Source organism: Podarcis bocagei, assembly GCF_964188305.1.
Source record: "Podarcis bocagei genome assembly, chromosome: 16".
Lineage (NCBI taxonomy): Eukaryota > Metazoa > Chordata > Lepidosauria > Squamata > Lacertidae > Podarcis > Podarcis bocagei.
In genome coordinates, this window is record NC_138142.1 from 26,160,019 (window position 1) to 26,187,982 (window position 27,964).

General features: G+C 48.9%; 2 protein-coding genes across 3 annotated transcripts in view; one reads left to right on the forward strand and one right to left on the reverse strand.

Annotated features, from left to right (window-relative positions):
- LOC308576327 (arylacetamide deacetylase-like 4) lies at positions 1-27,377 on the reverse strand. Of its 2 annotated transcripts, none has more exons than XM_081175579.1 (4): positions 27,089-27,377; positions 15,171-15,387; positions 14,305-14,368; positions 1-923 (listed from the first exon to the last, which is right to left on the reverse strand). In XM_081175579.1, exons 1-4 carry the CDS (start codon positions 27,263-27,265, stop codon positions 143-145), a joined length of 1,239 nt encoding a protein of 412 aa, XP_081031705.1. In that variant the 5' UTR covers positions 27,266-27,377; the 3' UTR covers positions 1-142. The 2 variants fall into 2 exon arrangements, with proteins under 2 accessions (XP_081031705.1, XP_081031706.1); XM_081175580.1 differs by lacking the exons at positions 14,305-14,368; positions 15,171-15,387; positions 27,089-27,377 and adding exons at positions 4,265-4,328; positions 5,125-5,341; positions 10,260-11,435.
- Positions 1-27,964, forward strand: part of LOC308576324 (arylacetamide deacetylase-like 4) — a 135,376-nt gene that overhangs the window by 102,961 nt on the left and 4,451 nt on the right. The window lies entirely within an intron of this gene.

The following is a 27,964-nucleotide window of genomic DNA, read 5'->3' on the forward strand; positions in this document are numbered from 1 at the left end:
TGTCATGGTGATTTTAATAAATCTGACTGGATAGAATTTTGGATCTGACCTTTTCTTCTTACTTTAGGATTGGGACACTAGGAAAGGGGGATTGTCCCCCCACAGAAAGGGAAGGCTGCCATTGGAAGGCAAAGAAGGTCATTCATCGATATAAACCTTTCAAGAACTGTACCACATGCTGCAAACATTTCTTTGAGCTCGGAAATTCAAGTGGCCCCCAACCCAAATAGCAAATTGTTGAATGGCATGCATCTGTAAGATGATGATGTGTCACTGGCACACCGTTGTCCAATAACCGCTTCTTGTACAACAGCCCATCATCCCGGAGAACATCATACTCGCAAGTTAGAAGGAAAGTCTCCGGGAGCTGGCGGATTATGTCATCCTCCACTAAAAGGGGGGCAAACATTGTCTCAGTACCTCTTTTAAGTTGTTCATAAAGTTCTTCTGAAAATGGAGCAGGTTCTACAGGAACATAGCCCCTAGCTTTAAATTCTTCTGGAATGTTATCAGCACTTATCCATTTTCGGTATTTCTCCCTCAAATCAGGAGGGACATGGGCGCCTTTCAGAACTCCATCTACAATCATTGTCTTCCCAGTGAAATATGTCAAACCAAATTTGATAATTCGTTTCCTGAACAAGGGAGGAACTGAATGGTTTTGCTGATAGGATGGCAAATTGAAGTCCTCTGGTTGTAGGAATGGGTTGATAAGGACCTGAGCTCGCAGTCTTGGGAGGTCCTCTCTGGTCACCAGTTCTTGACAAATAGCTGTTGCAAATGTGCCTCCGCTACTCTCCCCAGCAATGGCAATGCAGTTGGGGTCCACTCCGTATTCCTCTGCATTCTTCAGAAAGTGTATTGTAGCAGTTAAACAGTCCAGCACAGGGACTGGATAAGGATGCTCAGGTGCTAAACGAAATCTAAAGAGAAAACAAGATATTGCCCACACTCAACATCATACACTTCACAGAAAAGGACCGTTTTCCTGCATTACGTATTGCAAGTGCTGGGAATCTTTTTCACCCCTAGGGCCACATTCGTTTCTGTGCAACCTTGTGGGGGCCACATGGCAGCTGTGGGTGGGACCTGAGACAAAAATGGAAAGCAAATGCAAATCTTCCCTTTGGACAAATAGGCTGTTTCATTACAACACACCTTTCTCCACCCTCCATCGGCTTCCTTCTTGCTTTCCTTTGTCCATTAGCAGGCTCCACTGCAGCTCTCCTGATCAAGTTAGCAAGACTCCTAGCAATCACTCATACCAATGGGTACTAGTCACAAGGATGGTGTGCTGCCACCACTATCAGAGGCAGTAATGCTTCTGAATACCAGCTGCTTGAAATTGCAGCTGGGGAGAAAGCTCTTCTGCTCAGGTCTTGCTTTATGACACCAGTCTTAAAATAACTATATTGGATCTGATATAAGAATTAGAGATCCAAGTTGTATATACTGGAAAGTTTGGTGAATGGTCACAAAAATGGGACAGTGAGAAATATTCAAGCATACAATTGGCATTGGAAACCCATGAAATACTCATAATTGTGTACGGAGATGAAGCTATAACTCGAAAGACACTGTATGTGTGGTTTAAGCGTTTCCGTGAAGGGCGGCAAACCACTGAAGATGACCCTCGGTCTGGAAGACCATTGATGAGCAGAATGGCGGCAAATGTCAACAGAGTTTGTGAATTACTGATGTGGGATCGGCGTTTGTCCATCCGAATGATGGCGGAAGAATTGCGTATTCCGCATGAAATCATTACTGGGTTGTCCCACCCTCCATATTCTCCCGATCTAGCCCCAGTTGATTTTTTGCTTTTTCCAAAACTGAAATCTGCTCTGAAAGGGCACGGATTTTCCAACATTTCACACGTCCAAGCTGCTGTGACGAGGGAAGCTGTTGTCAATGGTGCATTGTATCAGAGGGGGCCTACTTTGAAGGCCTGTAAGGTATGGATGAATCCCTAGCCGGAATTAAGATTGCCGGAAGAAATATCAACAACCTCAGATATGCAGATGACACAACCTTGATGGCAGAAAGTGAGGAGGAATTAAAGAACCTTTTATTGAGGTTACAGATAGGTAGCCGTGTTGGTCTGCCATAGTCAAAATAAAAAAATTCCTTCCAGTAGCACCTTAAAGACCAACTAAGTTAGTTCTTGGTATGAGCTTTCGTGTGCATGCACACTTCTTCAGATACCTTTTATTGAGGGTGAAAGAGGAGAGCGCAAAATATGGTCTGAAGCTCAACATCAAAAAAATGAAGATCATGGCCACTGGTCCCATCACCTCCTGGCAAATAGAAGGGGAAGAAATGGAGGCAGTGAGATATTTTACTTTCTTGGGCTCCATGATCACTGCAGATGGCGACAGCAGCCACGAAATTAAAAGACGCCTGCTTCTTGGGAGAAAAGCAATGAAAAACCTAGACAGCATCTTAAAAAGTAGAGACATCACCTTGCCAACAAAGGTCCGTATAGTAAAAGCTATGGTTTTCCCAGTAGTGATGTATGGAAGTGAGAGCTGGACCATAAAGAAGGCTGGTCGCCAAAGAATTGATGCTTTTGAATTATGGTGCTAGAGGAGACTCTTGAGAGTCCCATGGACGAGGTGGTTGGATAGTGTCTTCGAAGCTACCAGCATGAGTTTGACTAAACTGCGGGAGGCAGTGGAAGACAGAAGTGCCTGGCGTGCTCTGGTCCATGGGGTCACAAAGAGTCGGACGCGACTAAACAACAACAAGGTATGTATGTTCAAATATTTCTCGCTGTCCAATTTCTGTGACCATTCACCAAACTTTCTCGTCATGCCTTGTATTTTTATTTTAATAATGTTCAATGTTTCACTTTTTTTCCATTTAAGCTTTGAAAATGAGCAAGACTTTGTGTGTTCTGCGGATATGAGTCTCTGCATCCTACATTGCATTCCATCTTTCCTTATCTAACTCTGAAAGTGGTGTTTATCAGAAATCCTTGGAAGTTTCCTGAAAGATAGATGGAAGAATGTCAATCAAGAGTGATAATGGGCTAGCTTGCCAGGGCAACATGGGACATCCGATACCTAGAATGGTCCAACGACCTAGTCACTTGTGGGCATCCCAAGGTACTAGTGGGGGGGGGGGAGAGAGAGATTGATAGCAGGAAGACTGTGACCTTTCTTGACACACGTGAAGGGGAAGTTTTATGACTCTTAGTGTGCTGTGTTACTATATAAACCAGGAGTCGGCAACGCTTACCGGCCGTGGGCTGAACTACTCCCACAGAGATCGTCCGTGGGACAGACCGGCACAGCGCGACACTGGAAATCGCGTCTGCGCACGTCCACAGTGCCAGAAATCGCGTCTGAGCATGCCCAGATGCTGAAAATTGTGCCTGCACAAAAGCGGTTTTAGGCGTCTGGGCATGCGCAGAAGCGATTTCCAGCACCGCTTGTGAGTCCCCGCACTGCGCTGCGTCGGTTTAGCGCAGTACGCGGGGGACTTGACCAGCAGGCGGCCCGGTTCCGGGGTGGCTCATGGGCCTGTAAAACGGTCTTCGTGGGCTACATCTGGCCCATGGGCTGCACGTTGCCGACCCCTGATATAAGCTTTCGATCTGATGTGCCTCGGACAGACCTTCTTAACGGGCACATTGAATTGAGCTCTGTCCTATTGCAATAGATAAATAAAAACACCAGGTGCCTAACCAAGATGCTGGACCTGAAAATAGTTTTCTGTGATTTAAAAGGTGGTTTCTCACCTGGGTAACGCACAAGGTGGTGTTGAAGTGAATTCTTACCACAGATTCCAGTAGGTTTCCGAGCACAATTCAAAATGTTGGTGCTAACCTTTAAAGCCCTAAACAGCTATGACCCTGTATACCTGAAGGAGCGTTTCCATCCCCATCGTCCAACCCAGCTCCAAAGGATCTTCTGGTAGTTCCCTCATTGTGAAAGGTAACAGGGAACCAAGCAGAGGGCCATTTTGGTAGTTGCACCCGCTCTTTGGAATGCCCCCCCCCCAGCAGATTTCTATGTGATTTTTAAAAGACATCTGAAGGCAGCCCTGTCCAGGGACATTTTTAGTGTTTGGTGTATTGGGTTTTTACTATTTTTTTCATTGGGTGCCACACAGAGTGGCTGAGGCAACCCAGTCAGATGGGCATCATAAAAAGAATTATTATTATCAGCAGCAGCAGCAGCAGCATTCCTCTGGGCACAGGAAAGGTTGGAAGCTGAGAGGCATTACGCATTGTTTCGGATACCAAGAGTGTGAAACCACTTACCCGACATTCACAACCACTGAATCACTTTTGTGGACAATGGAACAGCAGACGTTTTCACAGGCTCCTGGAAGAAAACACAAGCCCCACAACCCCTCCATTACAATTTCCCCTGCTCATTCACACTGAAATCATTGTGAGTTGACACAGGCTTAGTCCTCCTAAAAGTAAATCTGTTGGAATAAAGAGATATAGCTAATTTAGATGAGCTTATTTATTTATTTTTATGTCATAAATTGTATACTGTATGCCACTTGATTGTAGAAAACAACAACTTTTAATGAAGTTCCTCTGGGGAAAACTCAGTTGCATTGAACTCTTTGTAAATGGGGCATTCTGTGGTTTTACCCTCTCCTGATCTGTAGCAGAGATCAAGCAGTTTCAGTGGGTAAAAAACAAAAACAAACTTCCACCTACATTTCTTGGCTTCTTTCCAGTTATTTCTAATCACCTCTTAAAGCCCTTTCATAAAAGTCCCTTGGTACATGAAGCAGAAACACCTTCTTTGACATTTTTAGGATTTTTCATTGACTGTGACACTTGGAATTTTAATTTATATATTTCTACTTATTTATTGAATTTATCTACCGCCCTATACCCGGAGGTCTCAGGGCGGTTCACAGAATTTCAGGGCCGTTCACAGAATTACTACAGAACTGGACGCCTTTGTAGCAGGGGGCCTCAGCCCCGTTTTCTTGCCTCATGGTCCCATCTTGCATTAAACTTAAACTGCCTACAGGGGCAGTACAAACCACCCAAAGCACTCCATAGCAAACATTTCAGGACTTTTATACTAATGTGCCAGCCCAAATTCTCCTCAAACAATGTAGTGAACCATTTTAAGACTCTTTCAAAGAACTTACGGATGCTTCCAATGAGTCCAGCACCTCCATGAAGATAGATGATTCCTCTCCTGTTCCGAGCAGCTGATGTCTTGGGCCAGTACACCCTCACTGGCACTCCATCAAAAACCAGGTCCTTTCTGATCAAGTTTAAGTCCTTCTTTGTAGGTATGGCATCGTACACAGCCCTGCAGATGACATATCTATGGCAAATGCCCAGTTTTTCCAGAAACACTCCCTGTTTAAACCAAAACATTCAGCATTAATGATCAGCCTCAGATAGCTTTGCATATAAAAATCATATTTTGCATATATGCACTGCCTGTGGAATGAACCTCTCATATGTGGGGCAACTACATTGTACAGTGGTACCTTGCTTTACAACCATAATCCATTCCGGAGGTCCGTTTGTAAACCAAAACAGGATTTATTTATTTATTTATTTATTTATTTATTTATTTATTTATTTATACATACCCCGCCGATCTGGCTGGTTTCCCCAGCCACTCTGGGCGGCTTCCAACTGAATATTAAAAACAATACAGCATCAAAATAAAAAAATTCCTTCCTGTAGCACCTTAAAGGCCAACTAAGTTAGTTCTTGGTATAAGCTTTCGTGTGCATGCACACTTCTTCAGATACACTGAAACAGAAGTTGCCAGATCCTTCTATATAGTGAGAAGGTGGGGAGGGGTATTACTCAGAAGGGTGGTGGGAATTGGAGATTGGCAGATAGCTGAGATGAGCCTGTTGACGACTCTTAACGACTGTAATAGGTCTTACAGGAAAAGGCAAGGGGTGAGAAGGTGAGAAATGGCTTAGTCATGTATAATGAGATAAGTACAGCATCAGACATTAAAAACCTCCCTAAAGAGGGCTGCCTTCAGTTGTCTTTTAAAAGTAAAATAGCTGTTTATTGCTTTGACATCTGCTGGGAGGGCATTCCACAGGGCAGGCGCCACTACCGAGAAGGCCCTCTGCCTGGTTCCCTGTAACCTTACTTCTCATAATGAGGGAACCGCCAGAAGGCCCTCGGCGCTGGATCTCAGTGTCCGGGCTGAACGATGGGGGCGGAGATGCTCCTTCAGGTATACAGGACCGAGGCCATTTAGGGCTTTAAAGGTCAGCACCACCACTTTGAATTGTGCTCGGAAACGTACTGGGAGCCAATGCAGATCTCTCAAAACTGGTGTTATGTGGTCCCGGCGGCCACTCCCAGTCAACCAGTCTAGTTGCCGCAGTCTGGATTAATTGCAGTTTCTGGGTCACCTTCAAAGGTAGCCCCACATAGAGCGTGTTGCAGTAGTCCAAGCGGGAGATAACCAGAGCATTCACCACTCTGGCAAGACAGTCTGCGGGCAGGTGGGGTCTTAGCCTGCGTACCAGGTAGAGCTGGTAGACAGCTGCCCTGGACACAGAATTAACCTGTGCCTCCATGGACAGCTGTGAGTCCAAAATGACTCCCAGGCTGCACACCTGGTCCTTCAGGGGCACAGTTACCCCATTCAGGACCAGGGAATCCCCCACACCTGCCTGCCCCCTGTCCCCCAAAAACAGCACTTCTGTCTTGTCAGGATTCAACCTCAATCTGTTAGCCGCCATCCATCCTCCAACCGCTTCCAGGCACTCAAACAGGACCTTCACCGCCTTCACTGGTTCTGATTTAAAAGAGAGGTAGAGCTGGGTGTCATCTGCATACTGATGAACACCCAGCCCAAACCCCCTGATGATCTCTCCCAGCGGCTTCATATAGATATTAAAAAGCATGGGGGAGAGGACGGAACCCTGAGGCACCCCACAACTGAGAGCCCAGGGGTCTGAACACTCATCCCCCACCACCACTTTCTGGACACGGCCCAGGAGGAAGGAGCAGAACCACTTTATGACAGTGCCCCCAGCTCCCAGCCCCTCTAGATTGTCCAGAAGGATGTTATGGTTGATGGTGTCAAAGGCCACTGAGAGATCCAGAAGATCTACAACCTCTCCTGGACAATGACAGTTCCCTTTCTCAAGCTCTGGGAGGAAGACCTTTCATTGCCTACAGACAGCCACCCAATCTTAAACAACTCCTAACCCACAATAATACTACAACCAGACTTAACACAGACACTGGCACCAGAGCCTGCAATAAACCCAGATGCCAACTTTGCTGCCACATACACCCAGACAACACCATTACTGGCCCCAACAACATCACACATACCATCTCGCGACTATTTAATTGCTCATCGTCTAACATTGTGTATGCCATCAAATGCCAACAGTGTCCTTCAGTTCTCTATATTGGACAAACAGGCCAAACCTTACGCCAAAGAATAAACGGACATAAATCTGACATCAAGAATCACAAAACAGAGAAACCAGTAGGAGAACACTTCAATCTCCCAGGACATTCTATACAAGATCTCAAAGTAGCTGTTTTACTACAAAGGAATTTCAGAAATAGACTGGAAAGAGAAGCTGCTGAATTACAACTCATTACCAAACTTAAAACCATGGAAAGACCTGGGCTGAACAAAGACATTGGATTCTTATCTCACTATACATGACTAAACCATTTCTCACCTTCCCACCCCTTGCCTTTTCCTGTAAGACCTATTACAGTCGTTAAGAGTCGTCAAGAGGCTCTCTCAGCTATCTGCCTATCTCCCATTCCCACCACCCTTCTGAGTAACACCCCTCCCCACCTTCTCACTATATAGAAGGATCTGGCAACTTCTGTTTCAGTGTATCTGAAGAAGTGTGCATGCACACGAAAGCTCATACCAAGAACTAACTTAGTTGGTCTTTCACAGGGGGCAGTGATGGCTGCCAAGTTGGATAAGTATCCAAATTCACAAAGGAGAAGGCTAGCTCTTTTCACGTTCTTATGGGGGGGGGCGCTTCATGCCAACCCAAACTCCAAGAGGTGAGTGGTGAATGAAAGGATATACAGTGGTACCTTGGTCTGCATACATATTGGTTTGCATACATTTTGGATTACAAACAAGTCAAACCTGGAAGTGCGTGTCCCGGTTTGCAACCTTTTTTTGGATTACAACCCATTTTTTTGGATTATGAAAAAAAAATTTGGGGAGGCCCTTGTGGCGAAACCGCGCCTTGGGTTACAACCCAAGGGACCGATTCAGATGGTCCGATTCGGATGGTCTGCCCCCGCCACTTAATGGATCCAATTGGCTTCCAGAGAGTGGTAGGGGATGTTTTATCCCAAGTTGATGGCCTTTCAGCTGATTCCCTGGTGGCACGCTGGAATGCGGAGTTAACCAGGGCAATTGACTGTCTGGCTCCGAAGCGCCCTCTCCGATTGCATGGAGCCCGGACAGCCCTGTGGTTTTCCCCGGAGCTGAGGGTGATGAAACAATCGTTGAGACAGCTAGAGCGCCGGTGGCGGAAAACTCATTCTGAATCAGATCGGACACGGGCTACAGCTCAACGTCGAGCCTACCAAGTGGCAATGGCGACGGCGAAGAGGGCCTTCTTCGCCGCCGCCATTGCATCTGCAGAAAACAGAAGCAGGAGACTTTTTCAGGTGGTTCGCAATCTATCGGAACCACCTGTACCACCGGGACCTGTACCACCAAGATCTCCTGCAATGCTTTTGCAAAGTTTTTTTGCAGATAAAGTCGCTCAGATTCAGAGGGAGGTAGACTCCACCGTGGGAGCAGGGCCAGGGCGGGAGAGTGCTAGAGTTCTGTCTAGTCCTGTTACATGGAATCAATTCCAATCTGTTACCTCCGAGGATGTGGACAGGCTGCTTGGACAAGTGAAACCGACCACCTGTCTCCTTGATCCTTGCCCATCCTGGCTGATAAAAGCGAGCTGGGAAGGGCTGGGCGATGGGCTCTGCGGGGTAGTGAATGCTTCCCTCTGTGAGGGAGCCTTCCCAGACCCGCTGAAAGAGGCGGTCATTAAACCGCTTCTTAAAAAAAATCTTTAAACCCAGCCAATTTGGCCAATTATCGCCCGGTCTCAAATTTACTATTCTTGGGCAAGGTGATTGAGCGGGTGGTTGCCAAACAACTCCAAGCACACCTGCAGGATGCGGACCATTTGGATCCCTTCCAATCGGGATTCAGGCCTCACCATGGGACTGAAACTGCCTTGGTCGCACTGGTTGATGATCTCTGGTGGGCTAGGGACAAAGGTGAGAGCTGTTTCCTAGTTCTTTCATCTGATTCCCTGGTGGCCTGCTGGAATGCGGAGTTAACCAGGGCAATTGACTGTCTGGCTCCGAAGCGCCCTCTCCGATTGCATGGAGCCCGGACAGCCCTGTGGTTTTCCCCGGAGCTGAGGGTGATGAAACACTTTAAGGTGCTACTGGAAGGATTTTTTTTATTTTGACTATGGCAGACCGACACGGCTACCTATCTACTACTGGAACCCTGTGAAAGAGACTTCCATAGTTTGAAAATGTCCAGTGCGAACAAGTCGCCTCTTATAGCTTTCCTGAATCTTCCAACATTTACCGTATTTTTCGCCCTATAGGACGCACTTTTCCCCCTCCAAAAATGAAGGGGAAATGTGTGTGCGTCCTATGGGGCGAATGAAGGCTTTCGCTGAAGCCTGGAAAGTGAGAGGTGTCGGTGCGCACCTACCCCTCTCGCTCTCCAGGCTTCAGGAGAGCCGCAGCGCCAGCCCTACAAGGTCGGGGGACAGCGGGGAGGCGGAACGCCGACATCCCGCTGTCTCCCGATGTGGTTTGGAGGCTGACGGCGGGGAGACGCGTGCTTCTCCCCGCCGCCAGCCCCGCAAGCTCCGGGGACAGCTGGGAGGCGCAGCGCGTCTTCCCGCTGTCCCCGGACCTGGTATGCAGGCGGGCGGCAGGGAGAAGAGCGCTTCTCTCCGCTGCCTGCCCTGCAAGCGCCTGGGGGGGGGAATATTTTTTTCCCCCTTTATTTCCCCCTGCCAAAAAAAAAAAAACTTGGTGCGTCCTATGGGGCGAAAAATACAGTAGTTCTAGTGTCATGAGACAGGGAGAAACATTTTTCTCTATCCACTTTCTCCATGACATGCACAAATTTTATAGACTGCTATCATGTCACCTGCAGCTTGCCTTTTCTCTAAACTAATAAATCCCAAACTCTGCAGCCTTTTTAATGGGGGGGGGGGAATATCACCCCAACCCCCTGATTGTGATATATGTAAAACAAACTTACCAGTTCAAGGAGATATCCCAATGCAAAAGAAAAAAAATATAATTTTCTGCCGTGGGTGATTCCTGGAGGAATGTGGGTCCTTGTAAAATGATAATAAACTCCCCGTGCAAACAGCAAGGAGTGAATGAAAATGATCATATATAATAGCAGCATCCACAGAGTTCCACCAAATGCCATTTCCCTTCAGCTCAGAAGCACAGAGGTAGGGACCTCCACTTTGACTGATGCCAAGTGGCTTTTGTAGAAGAACAGTCTACAGCATGTGCAAGAGAACATCCTCGGCCAACCCACATTGCTTTCAATTGAGAAGAAAAAAAAGTAATTTCGTAATCTGTTCAGAGATTGCAGGCTTTCATTCCTGGTTGCTGTGGTTGTTTTTCACACAGGGTGGAGTGTATGTGGAGGTGTGTGTATCTTCCCAACCCCTCCTCCAGAGGGAAGAGGTGCATGTGATTTCCATAACCTCTGAAGGCCAAGCAGGTCACGACAAGCATCCTTCCTTACAAGAGACACTGACTGCTCTCGCAACACGTCTTCATTTTTGTGGTGTTTGCCCTCCCACACAAAATACTGTGGCGTCTTTCATCCCTCGTAATTCAGAGAGCGCACATTATCAGGGACGGCACATCAATGTCAGCGTTAACATCCTGCCAACAGCAGTATCACTGCCCCTGTCAGGACAGTGTGTTGAGCAAAGAGGTTGGCACTGTCCATGCACACAATGGGAGCCAATCCTGCTCTTGCACAAATTTGATTGCTGCACATGCAACTCCACTTTTCATTTCTTTATAAAAAGTGGAAGCATCCAGCTTTTCAGTTTTCTCTGTGGACAGCTGTCAAGCACGGCACAGCTGAGGACTGTGTAACTCTCCTCACTCTTTTTCTTGATGAGGAGAGGGACATCATTGAATGGGAAGGATTAGGTGTTCTCACACTGTAAGACATTTCCAAAGAAATCTCCCTCTTCTGCCAGGGGCAGGGATGGTCCCTCCCAGCAGCCACCAGAAGTAGAAATCAGCAGGACGTACTTGGTTTTTCTGAAAGCCACCTGCTTCAGAAATGGGCACTTTTATTTTTGAGGTGGCAAGAATACACAGATGAATTATACCAGAAAGATATGGATGGCTCGTACACCCCAGGTAGTGTGGTTGCTGACCTTGAGGCAGACATCCTGGAGAGTGAAGTCAAATGGGCCTTAGAAAGCACTTCAAATAACAAGGCCAGTGGAAGTGATGGTATTCCAGCTGAACTATTTAAAATTTTAAAAGATGATGCTGTTAAGGTATTATGATATTATGGAGCGACAGCTAATCAATGGAATTAGCTAACTTGGTGACCTGGTTGGGTAGCTTTAAAAGAGGATCCGGCCAATTCATGGAGGAGGCTCTAGGAATGTTTGCATTATGACAGGTTGTATGCCAATGAATGCTGCTTATGTACTTACAGATGTCATGGTGATTTTAATAAATACGACTGGGTAGAATTGTGGACCTGACCTTTTCTTCTTACTTTAAGACTGGGACAATAGGAAAGGGGGATTGTTCCCCCCACAGAAAGGGAAGGCTGCCATTGGAAGACAAAGAAGGAACTGCCGCAGGGCTGCCTAGGCTGCGGATGTCTTCCTGAAGCCTGGAGAGTGAGAGGGGTCGGTGCGCACCGACCCCTCTCGCTCTCCAAGCTTCAGCGAAAGCCTGCATTCGCCCCATAGGATGCACACAGATTTCCCCTTCATTTTTGGAGGGGAAAAAGTGCGTCCTGTAGGGCGACAAATACGGTATTTAAAATTTTAAAAGATGATGCTGTTAAGGTGCTACACTCAATACGCCAGCAAGTTTGGAAAACTCAGAAGTGGCCAGAGGATTGGAGAAGATCAGTCTACATCCCAATCCCAAAGAAGGGGAGTGCCAAAGAATGCTTCAACTACCACACAATTGCGCTCATTTCACACGCTAGCAAGGTTATGCTTAAAATTCTACAAGGAAGGCTCAAGCAGTATGTGGACCGAGAACTCCCAGAAGTGCAAGCTGGATTTAGAAGAGGCAGAGGAACCAGAGACCAAATTGCAAACATGCGCTGGATTATGGAGAAAGCTAGAGAGTTCCAGAAAGACATCTACTTCTGCTTCATTGACTATGCAAAGGCTTTGACTGTGTCAACCACAGCACACTATGGCAAGTTCTTAAAGAAATGGGAGTGCCTGATCACCTCATCTGTCTCCTGAGGAATCTCTATGTGGGACAAGAAGCTACATTTAGAACTGGATATGGAACAACTGACTGGTTCAAAATTGGGAAAGGAGTACGACAAGGCTGTATATGGTCTCCCTGCTTATTTAACTTATATGCAGAATTCATCATGTGAAAGGCTGGGCTGGATGAATCCCTAGCCGGAATTAAGATTGCCGGAAGAAATATCAACAACCTCAGATATGCAGATGACACAACCTTGATGGCAGAAAGTGAGGAGAAATTAAAGAACCTTTTATTGAGGGTAAAAGAGGAGAGCGCAAAATATGGTCTGAAGCTCAACATCAAAAAAACGAAGATCATGGCCACTGGTCCCATCACCTCCTGGCAAATAGAAGGGGAAGAAATAGAGGCAGTGAGAGATTTTACTTTCTTGGGCTCCATGATCACTGCAGATGGGGACAGCAGCCACGAAATTAAAAGACGCCTGCTTCTTGGGAGAAAAGCAATGACAAACCTAGACAGCATCTTAAAAAGTAGAGACATCACCTTGCCAACAAAGGTCCGTATAGTAAAAGCTATGGTTTTCCCAGTAGTGATGTATGGAAGTGAGAGCTGGACCATAAAGAAGGATGATCGCCAAAGAATTGATGCTTTTGAATTATGGTGCTGGAGGAGACTCTTGAGAGTCCCATGGACTGCAAGAAGATCAAACCGATCCATTCTTAAGGAAATCAGCCCTGAGTGCTCACTGGAAGGACAGATCCTGAAGCTGAGGCTCCAATACTTTGGCCACCTCATGAGAAGAGAGAACTCCCTGGAAAAGACCCTGATGTTGGGAAAGATGGAGGGCAGAAGGAGAAGGGGACGACAGAGGACGAGATGGTTAGATAGTGTCTTTGAAGCTACCAGCATGAGTTTGACCAAACTGCGGGAGGCAGTGGAAGACAGAAGTGCCTGGCGTGCTCTGGTCCATGGGGTCATGAAGAGTCGGACACGACTAAACAACAACAACTGTTTCTGGTGAATGGGGGTCGGGGGAGGTGTGGGGGAAACTGAATGGGGAAACTGTGCCCCTAAAGAACACAGGTCCCAAGTTAGGGGGGGGGAGTTGATAGCAGGAAGACGCCATACTTGTTTTCTATCCAATGACCTATGACCTTTCTTGACGCATGTAAAGGGGAAGTTTTATGACTCTTTGTGTGCTGTGTTACTATATAAGCTTTCGATCTGATGTGCCTCGGACAGACCTTCTTAATGGGCACATTGAACTGAGCTCTGTCCTATTGCAATAGATAAATAAAAACACCAGGTGCCTAACCAAGATGCTGGACCTGAAAATAGTTTTCTGTGATTTAAAAGGTGGTTTCTCTCCTGGGTAACGAACAAGGTGGTGTTGAAGTGAATTCTTACCACAGATCCCAGTAGGTTTCCGAGCACAATTCAAAATGTTGGTGCTAACCTTTAAAGCCCTAAACAGCTATGACCCTGTATACCTGAAGGAGCGTTTCCATCCCCATCGTCCAACCCAGCTCCAAAGGATCTTCTGGTAGTTCCCTCATTGTGAAAGGTAACAGGGAACCAAGCAGAGGGCCGTTTTGGTAGTTGCACCCGCTCTGTGGAATGCCCCCCCCCAGCAGATTTCAAGGAGTTAAACATCTATGTGATTTTTAAAAGACATCTGAAGACAGCCCTGTCCAGGGACGTTTTTAGTGTTTGGTGTATTGGGTTTTTACTATTTTTTTCATTGGGTGCCAATGAATTATGATCATCATCATCATTCCTCTGGACTCAGGAAAGGTTGGAAGCTGAGAGGCATTACGCATTGTTTCGGATACCAAGAGAGTGAAACCACTTACCCGACATTCACAACCACTGAATCACTTTCGTGGACAATGGAACAGCAGACGTTTTCACAGGCTCCTGGAAGAAAACACAAGCCCCACAACCCCTCCATTACAATTTCCCCTGCTCATTCACACTGAAATCATTGTGAGTTGACACAGGCTTAGTCCTCCTAAAAGTAAATCTGTTGGAATAAAGAGATATAGCTAATTTAGATGAGCTTATTTATTTATTTTTATGTCATAAATTGTATACTGTATGCCACTTGATTGTAGAAAACAACAACTTTTAATGAAGTTCCTCTGGGGAAAACTCAGTTGCATTGAACTCTTTGTAAATGGGGCATTCTGTGGTTTTACCCTCTCCTGATCTGTAGCAGAGATCAAGCAGTGTCAGTGGGTAAAAACCAAAACCAAACTTCCACCTACATTTTTTGGCTTCTTTCCAGTTATTTCTGATCTCCTCTTAAAGCCCTTTCATAAAAGTCCCTTGGTACATGAAGCAGAAACACCTTTTTTGACATTTTTAAGATTTTTCATTGACTGTGACACTAGGAATTTTAATTTTAATTTACCGTATATATTTCTACTTATTTATTGAATTTATCTACCGCCCTATACCCGGAGGTCTCAGGGCGGTTCACAGAATTTCAGGGCCGTTCACAGAATTACTACAGGACGCCTTTGTAGCAGGGGGCCTCAGCCCCGTTTTCTTGCCTCATGGTCCCATCTTGCATTAAACTTAAACTGCCTACAGGGGCAGTACAAACCACCTGAAGCCCTCCATAGCAAACATTTCAGGACTTTTATACTAATGTGCCAGCCCAAATTCTCCTCAAACAATGTAGTGAACCATTTTGAGACTCTTTCAAAGAACTTACGGATGCTTCCAATGAGTCCAGTGCCTCCATGAAGATAGATGATTCCTCTCCTGTTCCCAGCAGCTGGTGTCTTGGGCCAGTACACCCTCACTGGCACCCTATCAAAAACCAGGTCCTTTCTGATCAAGTTTAAGTCCTTCTTTGTAGGTATGGCATCGTACACAGCCCTGCAGATGACATATCTATGGCAAATGCCCAGTTTTTCCAGAAACACTCCCTGTTTAAAACAAAACATTCAGCATTAATGATCAGCCTCAGATAGCTTCGCATATAAAAATCATATTTTGCATATATGCACTGCCTGTGGAATGAACCTCTCATATGTGGGGCAACTACATTGTACAGTGGTACCTTGATTTACAACCATAATCCATTCCGGAGGCCCGTTTGTAAACCAAAACAGGTTGTAACTCAAGGCGCGCTTTCACCACAGGGGCCTCCCCAAATTTTTTTTTCATAATCCAAAAAAATGGGTTGTAATCCAAAAAAAGGTTGCAAACCGGGACACACACTTCCAGGTTTGACTTGTTTGTAATCCAAAATATATGCAAACCAATATGTATGCAAACCAAGGTACTACTGTATATAGAATCATAGAATCATAGAATAGAATCATAGAATCATAGAGTTGGAAGAGACCACAAGGGCCATCGAGTCCAACCCCCTGCCAAGCAGGAAACACCATCAGAGCACTCCTGACATATGGTTGTCAAGCCTCTGCTTAAAGACCTCCAAAGAAGGAGACTCCACCACACTCCTTGGCAGCAAATTCCACTGTCAAACAGCTCTTACTGTCAGGAAGTTCTTCCTAATGTTTAGGTGGAATCTTCTTTCTTGTAGTTTGGATCCATTGCTCCGTGTCCGCTTCTCTGGAGCAGCAGAAAACAACCTTTCTCCCTCCTCTATGTGACATCCTTTTATATATTTGAACATGGCTATCATATCACCCCTTAACCTCCTCTTCTCCAGGCTAAACATGCCCAGCTCTCTTAGCCGTTCCTCATAAGGCATCGTTTCCAGGCCTTTGACCATTTTGGTTGCCCTCCTCTGGACACGTTCCAGTTTGTCAGTGTCCTTCTTGAACTGTGGTGCCCAGAACTGGACACAGTACTCCAGGTGAGATCTGACCAGAGCAGAATACAGTGGCACTATTACTTCCCTTGATCTAGATGCTATACTCCTATTGATGCAGCCCAGAATTGCATTGGCTTTTTTAGCTGCCGCGTCACACTGTTGGCTCATGTCAAGTTTGTGGTCAATCAAGACTCCTAGATCCTTTTCACATGTACTGCTCTCAAGCCAGGTGTCCCCCATCTTGTATTTGTGCCTCTCATTTTTTTTTGCCCAAGTGCAATACTTTACATTTCTCCCTGTTAAAATTCATCTTGTTTGTTTTGGCCCAGTTCTCTAATCTGTCAAGCTCGTTTTGAAGTGTGATCCTGTCCTCTGGGGTGTTAGCCACCCCTCCCAATTTGGTGTCATCTGCAAATTTGATCAGGATGCCCTTGAGTCCATCATCCAAGTCGTTGATAAAGATGTTGAGTAAGACCGGGCCCAAGACAGAACCCTGTGGCACCCCACTAATCACTCTTCTCCAGGATGAAGAGGAACCATTGATGAGCACCCTTTGGGTTCGGTCAGTCAGCCAGTTACAAATCCACTGAGTGGTAGCATAGTCAAGACCGCATTTTACCAGCTTCTTTACAAGAATATCATGGGGCACCTTGTCAAATGCCTTGCTGAAATCAAGGTAGGCTACATCCACTGCGTTCCCTTCATCTACCAGGCTTGTAATTCTGTCAAAAAACGAGATCAGGTTAGTCTGACATGACTTGTTTTTCAGAAATCCATGCTGACTATTGGTGATCACAGCATTCCTTTCTAGGTGCTCACAGACTGTTTGCTTAATGATCTGCTCCAGAATCTTCCCTGGTATTGATGTCAGACTGACTGGGCGGTAATTATTTGGGTCCTCTCTTTTCCCCTTTTTGAAAATAGGGACAACATTTGCCCTCCTCCAGTCTGCCGGGACTTTGCCTGTTCTCCAGGAATTCTCAAAGATGACTGCCAGTGGTTCTGAGATCACATCTGCCAGTTCTTTTAATACTCTTGGATGCAGTTCATCTGGCCCTGGAGACTTGAATACATCTAAACTAGCCAAGTATTCTTGTACTATGTCCTTACTTATTCTGGGCTGTGTTTCCTTTGCTGAATCATTTGCTTCAAATTCTTCAGATCGGGCATTGTTTTCTTTATCGGAGAAGACTGAGGCAAAGAAGGCATTGAGGAGTTCAGCCCTTTCTGTGTCCCCTGTTTGCATTTCACCATCTTCTCCTCTGAGTGACCCCACTGTTTCTTTGTTCTTCCTTTTGCTACGAACATACCCATAAAAGCCTTTTTTGTTGCTTTTAACCTCTCTAGCAAGCCTGAGTTCATTCTGTGCTTTAGCTTTTCTGACTTTGTGTCTACACGTGCTGGCTATTTGTTTGAATTCCTCTTTGGTGGTTTCCCCCCTTTTCCATTTTTTGTACACATCCTTTTTTAATCTTAACTCAGTTAAAAGTTCTTTAGATAGCCACCCTGGCTTCTTTAGGCACCTTCCATGTTTCCGTCTCATTGGTATTGCCTGAAGTTGTGCTTTTACTATCTCCCTCTTAACAAACTTCCAGCCATCATGAACTCCCTTTCCTTTTAGTATTACTGTCCATGGGATCTCACCCAGCACTTCCCTAAGTTTTATGAAGTCGGCTTTCTTAAAGTCAAGAAATTGAGTCCTAGTATGCTTGGCTGCTCCTTTCCGCTGTATAGTAAACTTCAGAAGAGCATGATCACTCGCGCCTAATGATCCTTCCACTTCTACCCCACTAACCAGGTCATCAACATTGGTTAGGACCAGATCTAAAATGGCTGCTCCTCTTGTTGCTTCTCCCACTTTCTGGACAATGAAGTTGTCTGCAAGGCCAGTGAGGAATCTATTTGACCTTATGCTCTTGGCTGAGTTTGACATCCAACAAATATCCGGGTAATTGAAGTCCCCCATTACTACTATCTCCCTTCCTTTTGCATGCTTGGCCATCTGTTCCAGGAAGGCATCATCTATGTCCTCCGTTTGGCTTGGGGATCTATAGTAAACTCCCACAATGAGGTCACTGTTATTCTTCTCTCCCTTAATTTTGACCCAAATGCTCTCACTTTGGCTTTGAGGTTCTAAATCTTGGATCTCTTCACAGGTATACACATCCCTGACATATAACACCACTCCTCCTCCTTTCTTGTCTGGTCTGTTTCTCTGAAATAGATTGTATCCCCCTATTATTACATTCCAATCATGGGACTTATCCCACCAGGTTTCAGTGATGCCTATTATGTCATATTTAGTTTGCTGTACCAAGAGCTCAAGCTCATCTTGTTTATTTCCCATGCTTTGCGCATTAGTGTACAGACATTGAAGTCCATTAATCATTCCCCCGTGTCTCTTATTTAAGGATTTTTTCCTCCCACCACTAGGTCTGCGTGCTGTTTGCTCCATTTGGTCTATGACACTTGGATGATCATCTTCATCAATTGATAGACTCCTACCTTCAGGAGCACTGTCTCCCTCCCCCACATTAGTCAGTTTAAAGCCCTCCTGATGAGGTTTCTGAGATTTTTGGCAAAAACATTTCTCCCAACCGTTGTGAGGTGCAGCCCATCGCTTGCCAGAAGTCCATCTTCAAGAAACTGCAGTCCGTGATCTAAGAATCCAAACCGTTCCTGTTTACACCATTTGCGAAGCCAGCTGTTCACTTCCACTATTTTTCCCTCTCTCCCTGGGTGTGATGGCCTGGGATTCCGATTCGGAGGATGAAACAGAGGAATCCCAGCCTGCACAGGAGTCCCCGCCTCCAGGGCCGGCTGAACTGGGGCAAGGCCTAGAGGCTGAAGAGCCTGCACCTGTGGCAGTGCAGCAGGAGCTGGCCCCAGGTGAAGTCCTCCTGGCCCCAGAGGGGCCTGATGACTCAGTGGCCACAGGTGAGCCTCCTCCAGGGCCCAGTAACCCTTCGGCCTCTCCTGATCTGCAGAGGCTTAGGGCAGAGAGGCGAAGGGAACTAGTTGCCCCCAGGAGGAGTGCTCGCCTTAAGGCCAGAGTAGGCGGGGCTCCTGGGGGTCGGGACCGCCCCTGACCTTAGAAGAGGATAAAAGCCCACTCATCCCGGCCCCAGGTTGCGGGAGCAACATCGTTGTTGGCTTCGGACCTTCCTGTGATCCTGATCCTTGCTCGGCCTCCTGTTCCTGACTAACCGGTACTCCTGTTCCCTGCTCGGCTTCCTGTTCCTGACTATCCAGTACTCCTGTTCCCTGCTTGGCCTCCTGTTCCCGACCATCCGGCGTTCCTGTTACCTGCTCAGCCTTCTGTTCCAGCGTTCCTGTTCCCCGCCCGTCTCTCCGCATCGGACCTCGCCCCGCTTCGTGTGGACTCTGCTACACTCACGGTACCTGACCCCCGGGACCAGCACAGTTTGCTCCCGCCCCACCCGCACTCCCCCTTCGTAGGGGTGCGTTCGGGAAGAGCCAGAGGCCATGGAGGACCAGGCGGCTGCACTGGTGACTTTGGCCCAGGAGAACCAGGCCTTGACTCACACCGTGCAGCAGCTCAGTGACGCGGTCGTGGCACTTCAGCAACGCTTAGAAGCCCTACCGGCTCCTGGGGCCGACGCCCCGACTCCTGGCAAGTACCCAGTGGCTTTGCCTGAGAAATTTGATGGAGCCCCGGCCAGCTTTCCTATGTTCCTGGCCCAGGCCAAGCTATATATTCAGGGGCGAGCCCGGAACTTTCCTGACGACCGCACCAAGGTGCACTTTTTGATTAGTTTGTTAAAGGACCAGGCGGCCAAGTGGGCGTTGCCGCTACTCAGGCAAGACTCCCCTTGCTGGCAGACTATACGGGGTTTTGCAATCGTTTGGAGGCCGCGTTCGGCAACCCCCAGAAAGGGAGTCAAGCCAACCGGGCGATTCGGCGGTTGAGACAGGGCAAGTCCACGGTGGCCGCATACACCACAGAATTCCGGCTGCTGGCACAGGACTTGACCTGGAACGACTCGGCTCTCCGGGACCAGTATCTCGAGGGGCTTTCAGATGAGATACTGGACCAGCTGGCCACAATGGAACGCCCCACCACGCTAGACACCCTTATCCAATGGAGTCTACAGATTGACGATCGGCTAGAGGACCGGCGTCAGGCTCGGGACCGCCGGCACCTCCAGTTCTTGGCCCCAGTGTCTACCAGCAGCCCCACGGGCCCAGCTAAGTCATTGGAGGAACCTATGCAGCTTGGGGCAGTGCGGCCACGCCTCTCCCCCGCAGAGAAGTCGCGGCGTCGGGAGGGGAATCTTTGTCTCTATTGTGGCGGAAGCGGACACTATGCAAGGTCCTGTCCTGAGAAACGCCAGCCGCAGGGAAACCACCAAACCCCAGTAGCTGATGGCCCTGGCTACCTGGGGTCCCAAACAGCACAGAATGGGGCCGCACCAATTGAATTACAACACCTTATGGTTCCGGTACATCTATACCCTTCAGGAGGGCCATGGATTCTTACCCATGCGCTGGTAGATTCGGGCGCAACCCGCTCTTATATGGACGCTGCTTTTGCTGCCCAGCATCGGGTGCCACTTCGGAACAAGCCCGAACCGGTGCAGGTGGAGGCAATCGACGGACGGCCCCTGCGTTCGGGTGCCGTCACTCAGGAGACCCAGCCCCTGGTCCTGTGCCTCCAGCAGCACCGTGAGATGCGAACTCTGGATATTGCCTCCATGCCCCGGTTCCCCCTGGTGCTTGGGATGGACTGGCTGGAGGCTCACAATGTGCGGATTGACTGGGTCAAACGGACTGTACACTTCCCAGACCCCAGTTCTCCTGCTGAGACTGAGATGCTAGCAGCTGCGCCCACTGAGGAGGTTGCTGCAACGCTCCCCGCTGAATACCGGGACTATCACGACGTGTTTGAGGAACGGGGGGCAGACCAGCTGCCGCCGCATCGGTCCTTTGACTGTGGCATAGACCTCCAGCCCGGAGCGCCTCTACCGGTGAGTCGCTTATACTCGTTAACCGAGCCAGAGCGCGAGGCTTTACAGGACTTCTTGCGCAAGAACCTGGAGCGTGGGTTCATTAGGCCTTCTACCTCGCCCACTGCTGCGCCAGTGCTCTTTGTTAAAAAGAAATGTGGGGAGCTCCGCCTTTGCCATGATTACCGGGCCCTGAACAAGATCACCATCCCGGACCGGTACCCTTTGCCCCTTATTTCGGAGTTACTGGAGCGGGTGCAAGGGGCGCAGGTGTTCACCAAGCTAGACCTCCGGGGTGCCTACAATTTGATTCGGATCCGCGCCGGGGATGAGTGGAAGACCGCATTTGGGACCCGGTACGGACAGTTCGAATACCTGGTTATGCCCTTTGGTTTGTGCAACGCGCCTGCTGTGTTCCAACGGTACATCAACCACGTGTTCCAGGACTTGCTAGACAAGTACGTGGTGGTGTACTTGGATGACATTCTGGTTTACTCCCGTGACCCGGCGTGCCACGAAGGCCATGTCCGGACCGTGCTGCAGCGCTTGCGCGAGCATCGTCTGTATGCAAAGCTCAGCAAGTGCGAGTTTCATCAGCGGTCAGTGGACTTCCTGGGTCACCGACTCTCACCAGGTGGGGTGCAGATGGATCCTGGGAAGGTGGCAGCGGTTCGAGAATGGGCGGCACCTCGGAACCGCAAGGACCTACAGCGTTTCCTGGGGTTCGCCAACTATTACCGAACCTTCATTGTGGACTATGCTCACCGCACCACCCCGTTGACCCGACTACTGCGCCCCAAGACGTCGTTTTCCTGGGACAAGGAGGCGGAGGAGGCGTTTCAAGGGTTGAAGGCCTGTTTCCAGAGAGCGCCAATCTTGCAACATCCGGATCCTTCTCGACCCTTTGTGGTAGAGACTGACGCCTCCAGTACGGCTCTTGGTGCCGTCTTGTCTCAGCAGCACGGACCGGAAGCGCCACTTTTACCCTGCGCCTTCTATTCCCGCCAGCTCCTCCCAGCGGAGCGTAACTATACTGTGTGGGAGCGGGAACTACTGGCCATCAAGGTAGCCTTTGAGGTCTGGCGCCACCATCTTGAGGGGGCACGACATCCGGTGGAGGTGAGAACCGACCACCGGAACCTGGAGTACCTCCAGACCACCCGCAAGCTGAACCAAAGACAGATCCGGTGGGCGTTGTTCTTTTCCCGGTTCCAGTTTCGGATCCGCTACATCCCTAGCTCTCAGAATCAGAAGGCGGATGCTCTGTCCCGGAAACCTGAAGACAACGCAGACACGGTACAGCAAGCAGAACCCACCACGATTCTACCTCCGGCTGCATTCCTGGCCACCCAGGAGGCGCAGCCACTGCAGGTTCGGGTGCGGGAACAGCAGCGGGTCAACGCTTGGGCCCAGGATCGTCTCCGGGAGCTGGCTGAAGGGTCCAGTCCACAATATCCGGGGCTGGTCCTGCATCAGGGCCTGCTGCTGCACCACGGTCGTCTGTACGTCCCGCCAGGGCCACTACGGCTGGAGGTTCTCCGGATGGCCCATGATGCCCCAGCAGCGGGGCACTTTGGACGGTATCGGACCACCCATTTGGTCAGTCGGGAGTTTTGGTGGCCCCGCCTGAAGGCTGACGTGGCTCGCTATGTTGCTGGTTGTGATGTCTGCCGTCGCGCCAAGGGTCCTACCGGGCGACCCCCCGGCCTACTTCAGCCATTGCCAGTTCCACCGCGCCCTTGGCACACGGTTTCGTTGGACTTTGTAGTGGACTTACCCTCGTCTCGTGGCTGTACCTGCCTTCTGGTTTTCTCCGACCATTTCACCAAGATGGTACACTGCGCTCCCTGTCCATCTGTACCCACAGCCAAGGAAACTGCGCAGCTGTACCTTCAGCATGTCTTCCGCCTGCATGGACTACCTGAGCGCGTGGTGTCCGACCGGGGCGTTCAGTGCACATCCCGGTTCTGGCGAGCATTACACCAGACCCTCGGGACAGAGGTCTGCCTCTCATCAGCCTACCACCCACAGACCGATGGCCAGACGGAACGGGCGAACGCGGTGCTAGAGCAGTACCTCCGGTGTTACTGCAGCTACCAGCAGGATGACTGGGTCGACCACCTGGCATTGGCGGAGTTCGCCTATAACAACGCGGTGAATGCGTCCACCCAGCAGACCCCGTTCCAGGCCAGCTATGGTTATCATCCACGGCTGTTTCCAGAGGTGCTGCCGGCATCCGCGGTCCCGGCAGTGACGGAGTGGCTTCAAGAGCTCCAGTCCCAGCAACAGCTTTTGGTGGAGCAACTGCACCAGGCCAAGGAAGCGTACAAAGCCCAGGCCGACCGCCACCGCCAGGTGGGGCCGGAACTTCGCGTCGGTGACTTGGTTTGGCTCTCCACTCGCCATCTCCACCCCTCTCGACCTTCGCGGAAGTTGGACGCCCGCTTCACCGGCCCGTTCCCTATCGTGGACCAAGTCTCTCCTGTGGCATTCCGTCTCCGGTTACCCGCGACCCTGAAGGTTCACCTGGTCTTCCACAGGTCCCTTTTGAGTCCTGTGGCCCCACCCGACGAGTTCCACCCGAACCGTCCCCAACCGCAGCCAGTGTTGGTTCGGGGAGAGCCTGAGTACGAGGTGGAACGCATCCTGGACTCCCGATACCGCAGGGGAAAGCTACAGTATCTCATTGACTGGAAGGGGTACGGACCGGAGGACCGTTCCTGGGAACCAGCGGCCAACGTCCACGCACCTGCCTGCCTCCGAGAGTTCCATGCGACGTACCCCGACAAGCCGGGTCCAGACCCTCGGTTGAGGGGGGGGCCTGGGAGGGGGGATGGTGTGATGGCCTGGGATTCCGATTCGGAGGATGAAACAGAGGAATCCCAGCCTGCACAGGAGTCCCCGCCTCCAGGGCCGGCTGAACTGGGGCAAGGCCTAGAGGCTGAAGAGCCTGCACCTGTGGCAGTGCAGCAGGAGCTGGCCCCAGGTGAAGTCCTCCTGGCCCCAGAGGGGCCTGATGACTCAGTGGCCACGGGTGAGCCTCCTCCAGGGCCCAGTAACCCTTCGGCCTCTCCTGATCTGCAGAGGCTTAGGGCAGAGAGGCGAAGGGAACTAGTTGCCCCCAGGAGGAGTGCTCGCCTTAAGGCCAGAGTAGGCGGGGCTCCTGGGGGTCGGGACCGCCCCTGACCTTAGAAGAGGATAAAAGCCCACTCATCCCGGCCCCAGGTTGCGGGAGCAACGTCGTTGTTGGCTTCGGACCTTCCTGTGATCCTGATCCTTGCTCAGCCTCCTGTTCCTGACTAACCGGTACTCCTGTTCCCTGCTCGGCTTCCTGTTCCTGACTATCCAGTACTCCTGTTCCCTGCTCGGCCTCCTGTTCCCGACCATCCGGTGTTCCTGTTACCTGCTCAGCCTTCTGTTCCAGCGTTCCTGTTCCCCGCCCGTCTCTCCGCATCGGACCTCGCCCCGCTTCGTGTGGACTCTGCTACACTCACGGTACCTGACCCCCGGGACCAGCACACTGGGCCACGTCGTTCAACTGGGAGGACAGATGAGATGACAATTTGTGCATTTAATTGCTTCAATTTCCTGCCCAGAGCCTCGTAGTCTCTTTTGATCTTCTGGAGGCTATTGCTTGCAGTGTCATTGGTTCCCACATGAACCAAGAGGAAGGGGTATTCGTCAGTGGGTTTTATGATTCCTTGCAGTCGTTCAGTTACATCTTGGATCTTAGCCCCAGGGAGACAGCACACTTCCTGAGACATCTTGTCAGGCCCACAGATCACTGCTTCTGTTCCCCTCAGTAGGGAATCCCCTATCACTACTACACGCCTCCTCTTAGGTTTGGTCGGGGTTCTTCCATGAGCTGTCCATTCCAAGGTTGCCTGCACATTCCCTGAGGACTGACTTTGCTGCTCGTCTTCATATACCTGATCGACTGTAATGAGGGAGAGATCCTCAAATGGAGTCTGCTCTTCGTCTTCCATGCTAGGGGAGAGGACCTCAAAGCGATTGTGTATTTCTAAACAATCAGAGCGAACCCTGGGCCTCCTACTTCTTTGAGTAACGTTTCTCCATATATCTGGCTCCTGTGTTGGTGAACTAGCCTCCTTCTCAGGGGAGTCCCCTGTCTCCTCCTTGGTGGAGACGGTGTGCTCTGTTGCTTCCAAGAAGAGCTCCAGCTCTCTAATTCTTTGGAGCGTAGCTACACGTTCCTCCAGCTGCTGGACTTTGTCTTTTAAGAGGGCAATCAACATGCAATTGCTGCAGGTAAAGCTGCCTGCAACCTTTGGCAAGATGGCAAACATTGCGCAGGAACCGCAGGCGACTGCAGCTGTTTCCTCACCCTCCATCTTGAGAACGTGTCGTTGGGGGTGGCTACAGCGGTCCTCCATTATAAAAAGCATGAAGACAGGACAAATAACTCCCCCCACAAAAAAACCTAGGTCTCCCCCAACAAACGTTTGAGACTAGCTCCCCTAAATCTAAAAGATGGATCAAACCACGCGCCGCTGCCCTGCAAGCTCTGATAAGCTCCTCCCACAGCTAATCGCCTGCCTCAACAGAAACCCTGCCCCCTCTGACCTTTGCACAGGGAGAACAGCTAATCAGCCACAAAGAAACACACACACACCAGAAAACCCTTTTTGCTCCTTCTTCAACTGCTGCCCTGCAAGCTCATCTTTTCATTCACCACTCATGTTATGTACTGAGTTGAATAGGATCCAAACTGCAGCAGTCTGATTAGTCCTAGAACAATAGGATCCAAAATGCAGCAGTCTGATTGGTCCTAGAACAATAGGATTCAGAATGCAGCAGTCTGATTGGTCCTAGAACAATGCAGCAGTATGATTGGTTGGCAGGAACCACCTGATCCTGCTCCAGATAGAAGTGAATCCACAACCTGATTGGCTTACAGTAGAATTCCGGAATTAGCCAATCATGTGCAGCCCATTGTGTAAATAATGTATATAAAGCAGATACTGTGAGGGGACTTTCATTCATTCCTCCTCACCACTATGAGCTGAATAAAGAGCATGAAATCACTTTGCGACTCTGAGTATATTGCAACTCACTTCTTGGAATTTGGGCTGGCATGAAACTCTCTCTCTCTCTCTCTCTCTCTCTCTCTCTCTCTCTCTCTCCCTCCCTTTCTCTCCCTCTCTCCATAAGAATATAAAAAGAGCCTGTCGGTCCCGGCCAATGGCCCATCTAGTCCAGCAGATTATTCCTCACAGTGCCTGTGGGAAACCTTCAAGCAGGATCTGAGCCCAGGAGCCCTGTCCCCTATCTGGTGTACAGAAGCATTGCTGCCTTGAGCTGTAGTGGCAGAGCAAAGCCATGCTGGCTAGCAGCCATCCATAGCCCTCTCTTTCGTTAATTTGCCTTTGGATTCACAGTGCTTTTTTCTGGCGGGGGACACAGGGGTACGCATACCCCTAAACATTTTGTGAATCTTTGTACTTTTGTCCATTTTCTGTATTTATTTTTCCTGATTTGAACTATTACACGGTGATTTTCTTGAGTCAAAATGAGAGTTTTCTAAACATTTTTATTTTTTTTTAGAAAAAAGCACTGGCCATCACTGCCCCCTGTGAAAGAGACTTCCATAGTTTGAAAATGTCCAGTGCGAACAAGTCCCCTCTTATAGCTTTCCTGAATCTTCCAACATTTAGTTCTAGTGTCATGAGACAGGGAGAAACATTTTTCTCTATCCACTTTCTCCATGACATGCACAAATTTTATAGACTGCTATCGTGTCACCTGCAGCTTGCCTTTTCTCTAAACTAAAAAATCCCAAACACTGCAGCCTTTTTTAATGGGGGGGGGGAGTATCACCCCAACCCCTTGATTGTGATATATGTAAAACAAACTTACCAGTTCAAGGAGATATCCCAATGCAAAAGATAAAAAATATAATTTTCTGCCGTGGGTGATTCCTGGAGGAATGTGGGTCCTTGTAAAATGATAATAAACTCCCCGTGCAAACAGCAAGGAGTGAATGAAAATGATCATATATAATAGCAGCATCCACAGAGTTCCACCAAATGCCATTTCCCTTCAGCTCAGAAGCACAGAGGTAGGGACCTCCCCTTTGACCGATGCCAAGTGGCTTTTGTACAAGTCTCCAGCATATGCAAGAGAACATCCTCAGCCAAGAAGAGGTGCATGGGATTTCTATACTTTGAAGGCCAATCAGATCAGGGCATGCATCCTTCTTTTATCTAAAATATTTTCCCTGCAACACGCCTTCACAAATTGTTCTTCACAAATTGTTCTCATTAAAACGTTCTTCAACGCATCTTCACAAAGCGTTCTCATACTTTGGCCTCTTTCATCCCTCATGATTCAGAGAGCCCAGGTTCTCATGGATGACACATTCATGCCAGTGTTGATTTCCTGCCAACAGCAGTATCACTGCCCTTGCCAGGACATTGTGGTGACAAAAGAGGTAATAATAATAATAATTTATTTATACCCCAGCCATCTGGCTGGGTTTCCCCAGCCACTCTGGGGGGCTTCCAACAAAGTATTAAAATACAGTGGTCTGTTAAACATTAAAAGCTTCCCTAAACAGGGCTGCCTTCAGATGTCTTGTAAGTCTGGTAGTTGTTATTCTATTTGACATCTGGTGGGAGGCCTTCTGCCTGGTTCTCTGTAACTTGGCTTCTCGCAGTGAGAGTATTGCCAGAAGGCCCTTGGTGCGGGACCTCAGCAGAACGATGGGGGTGGAGACGTTCCTTCAGGTATTCT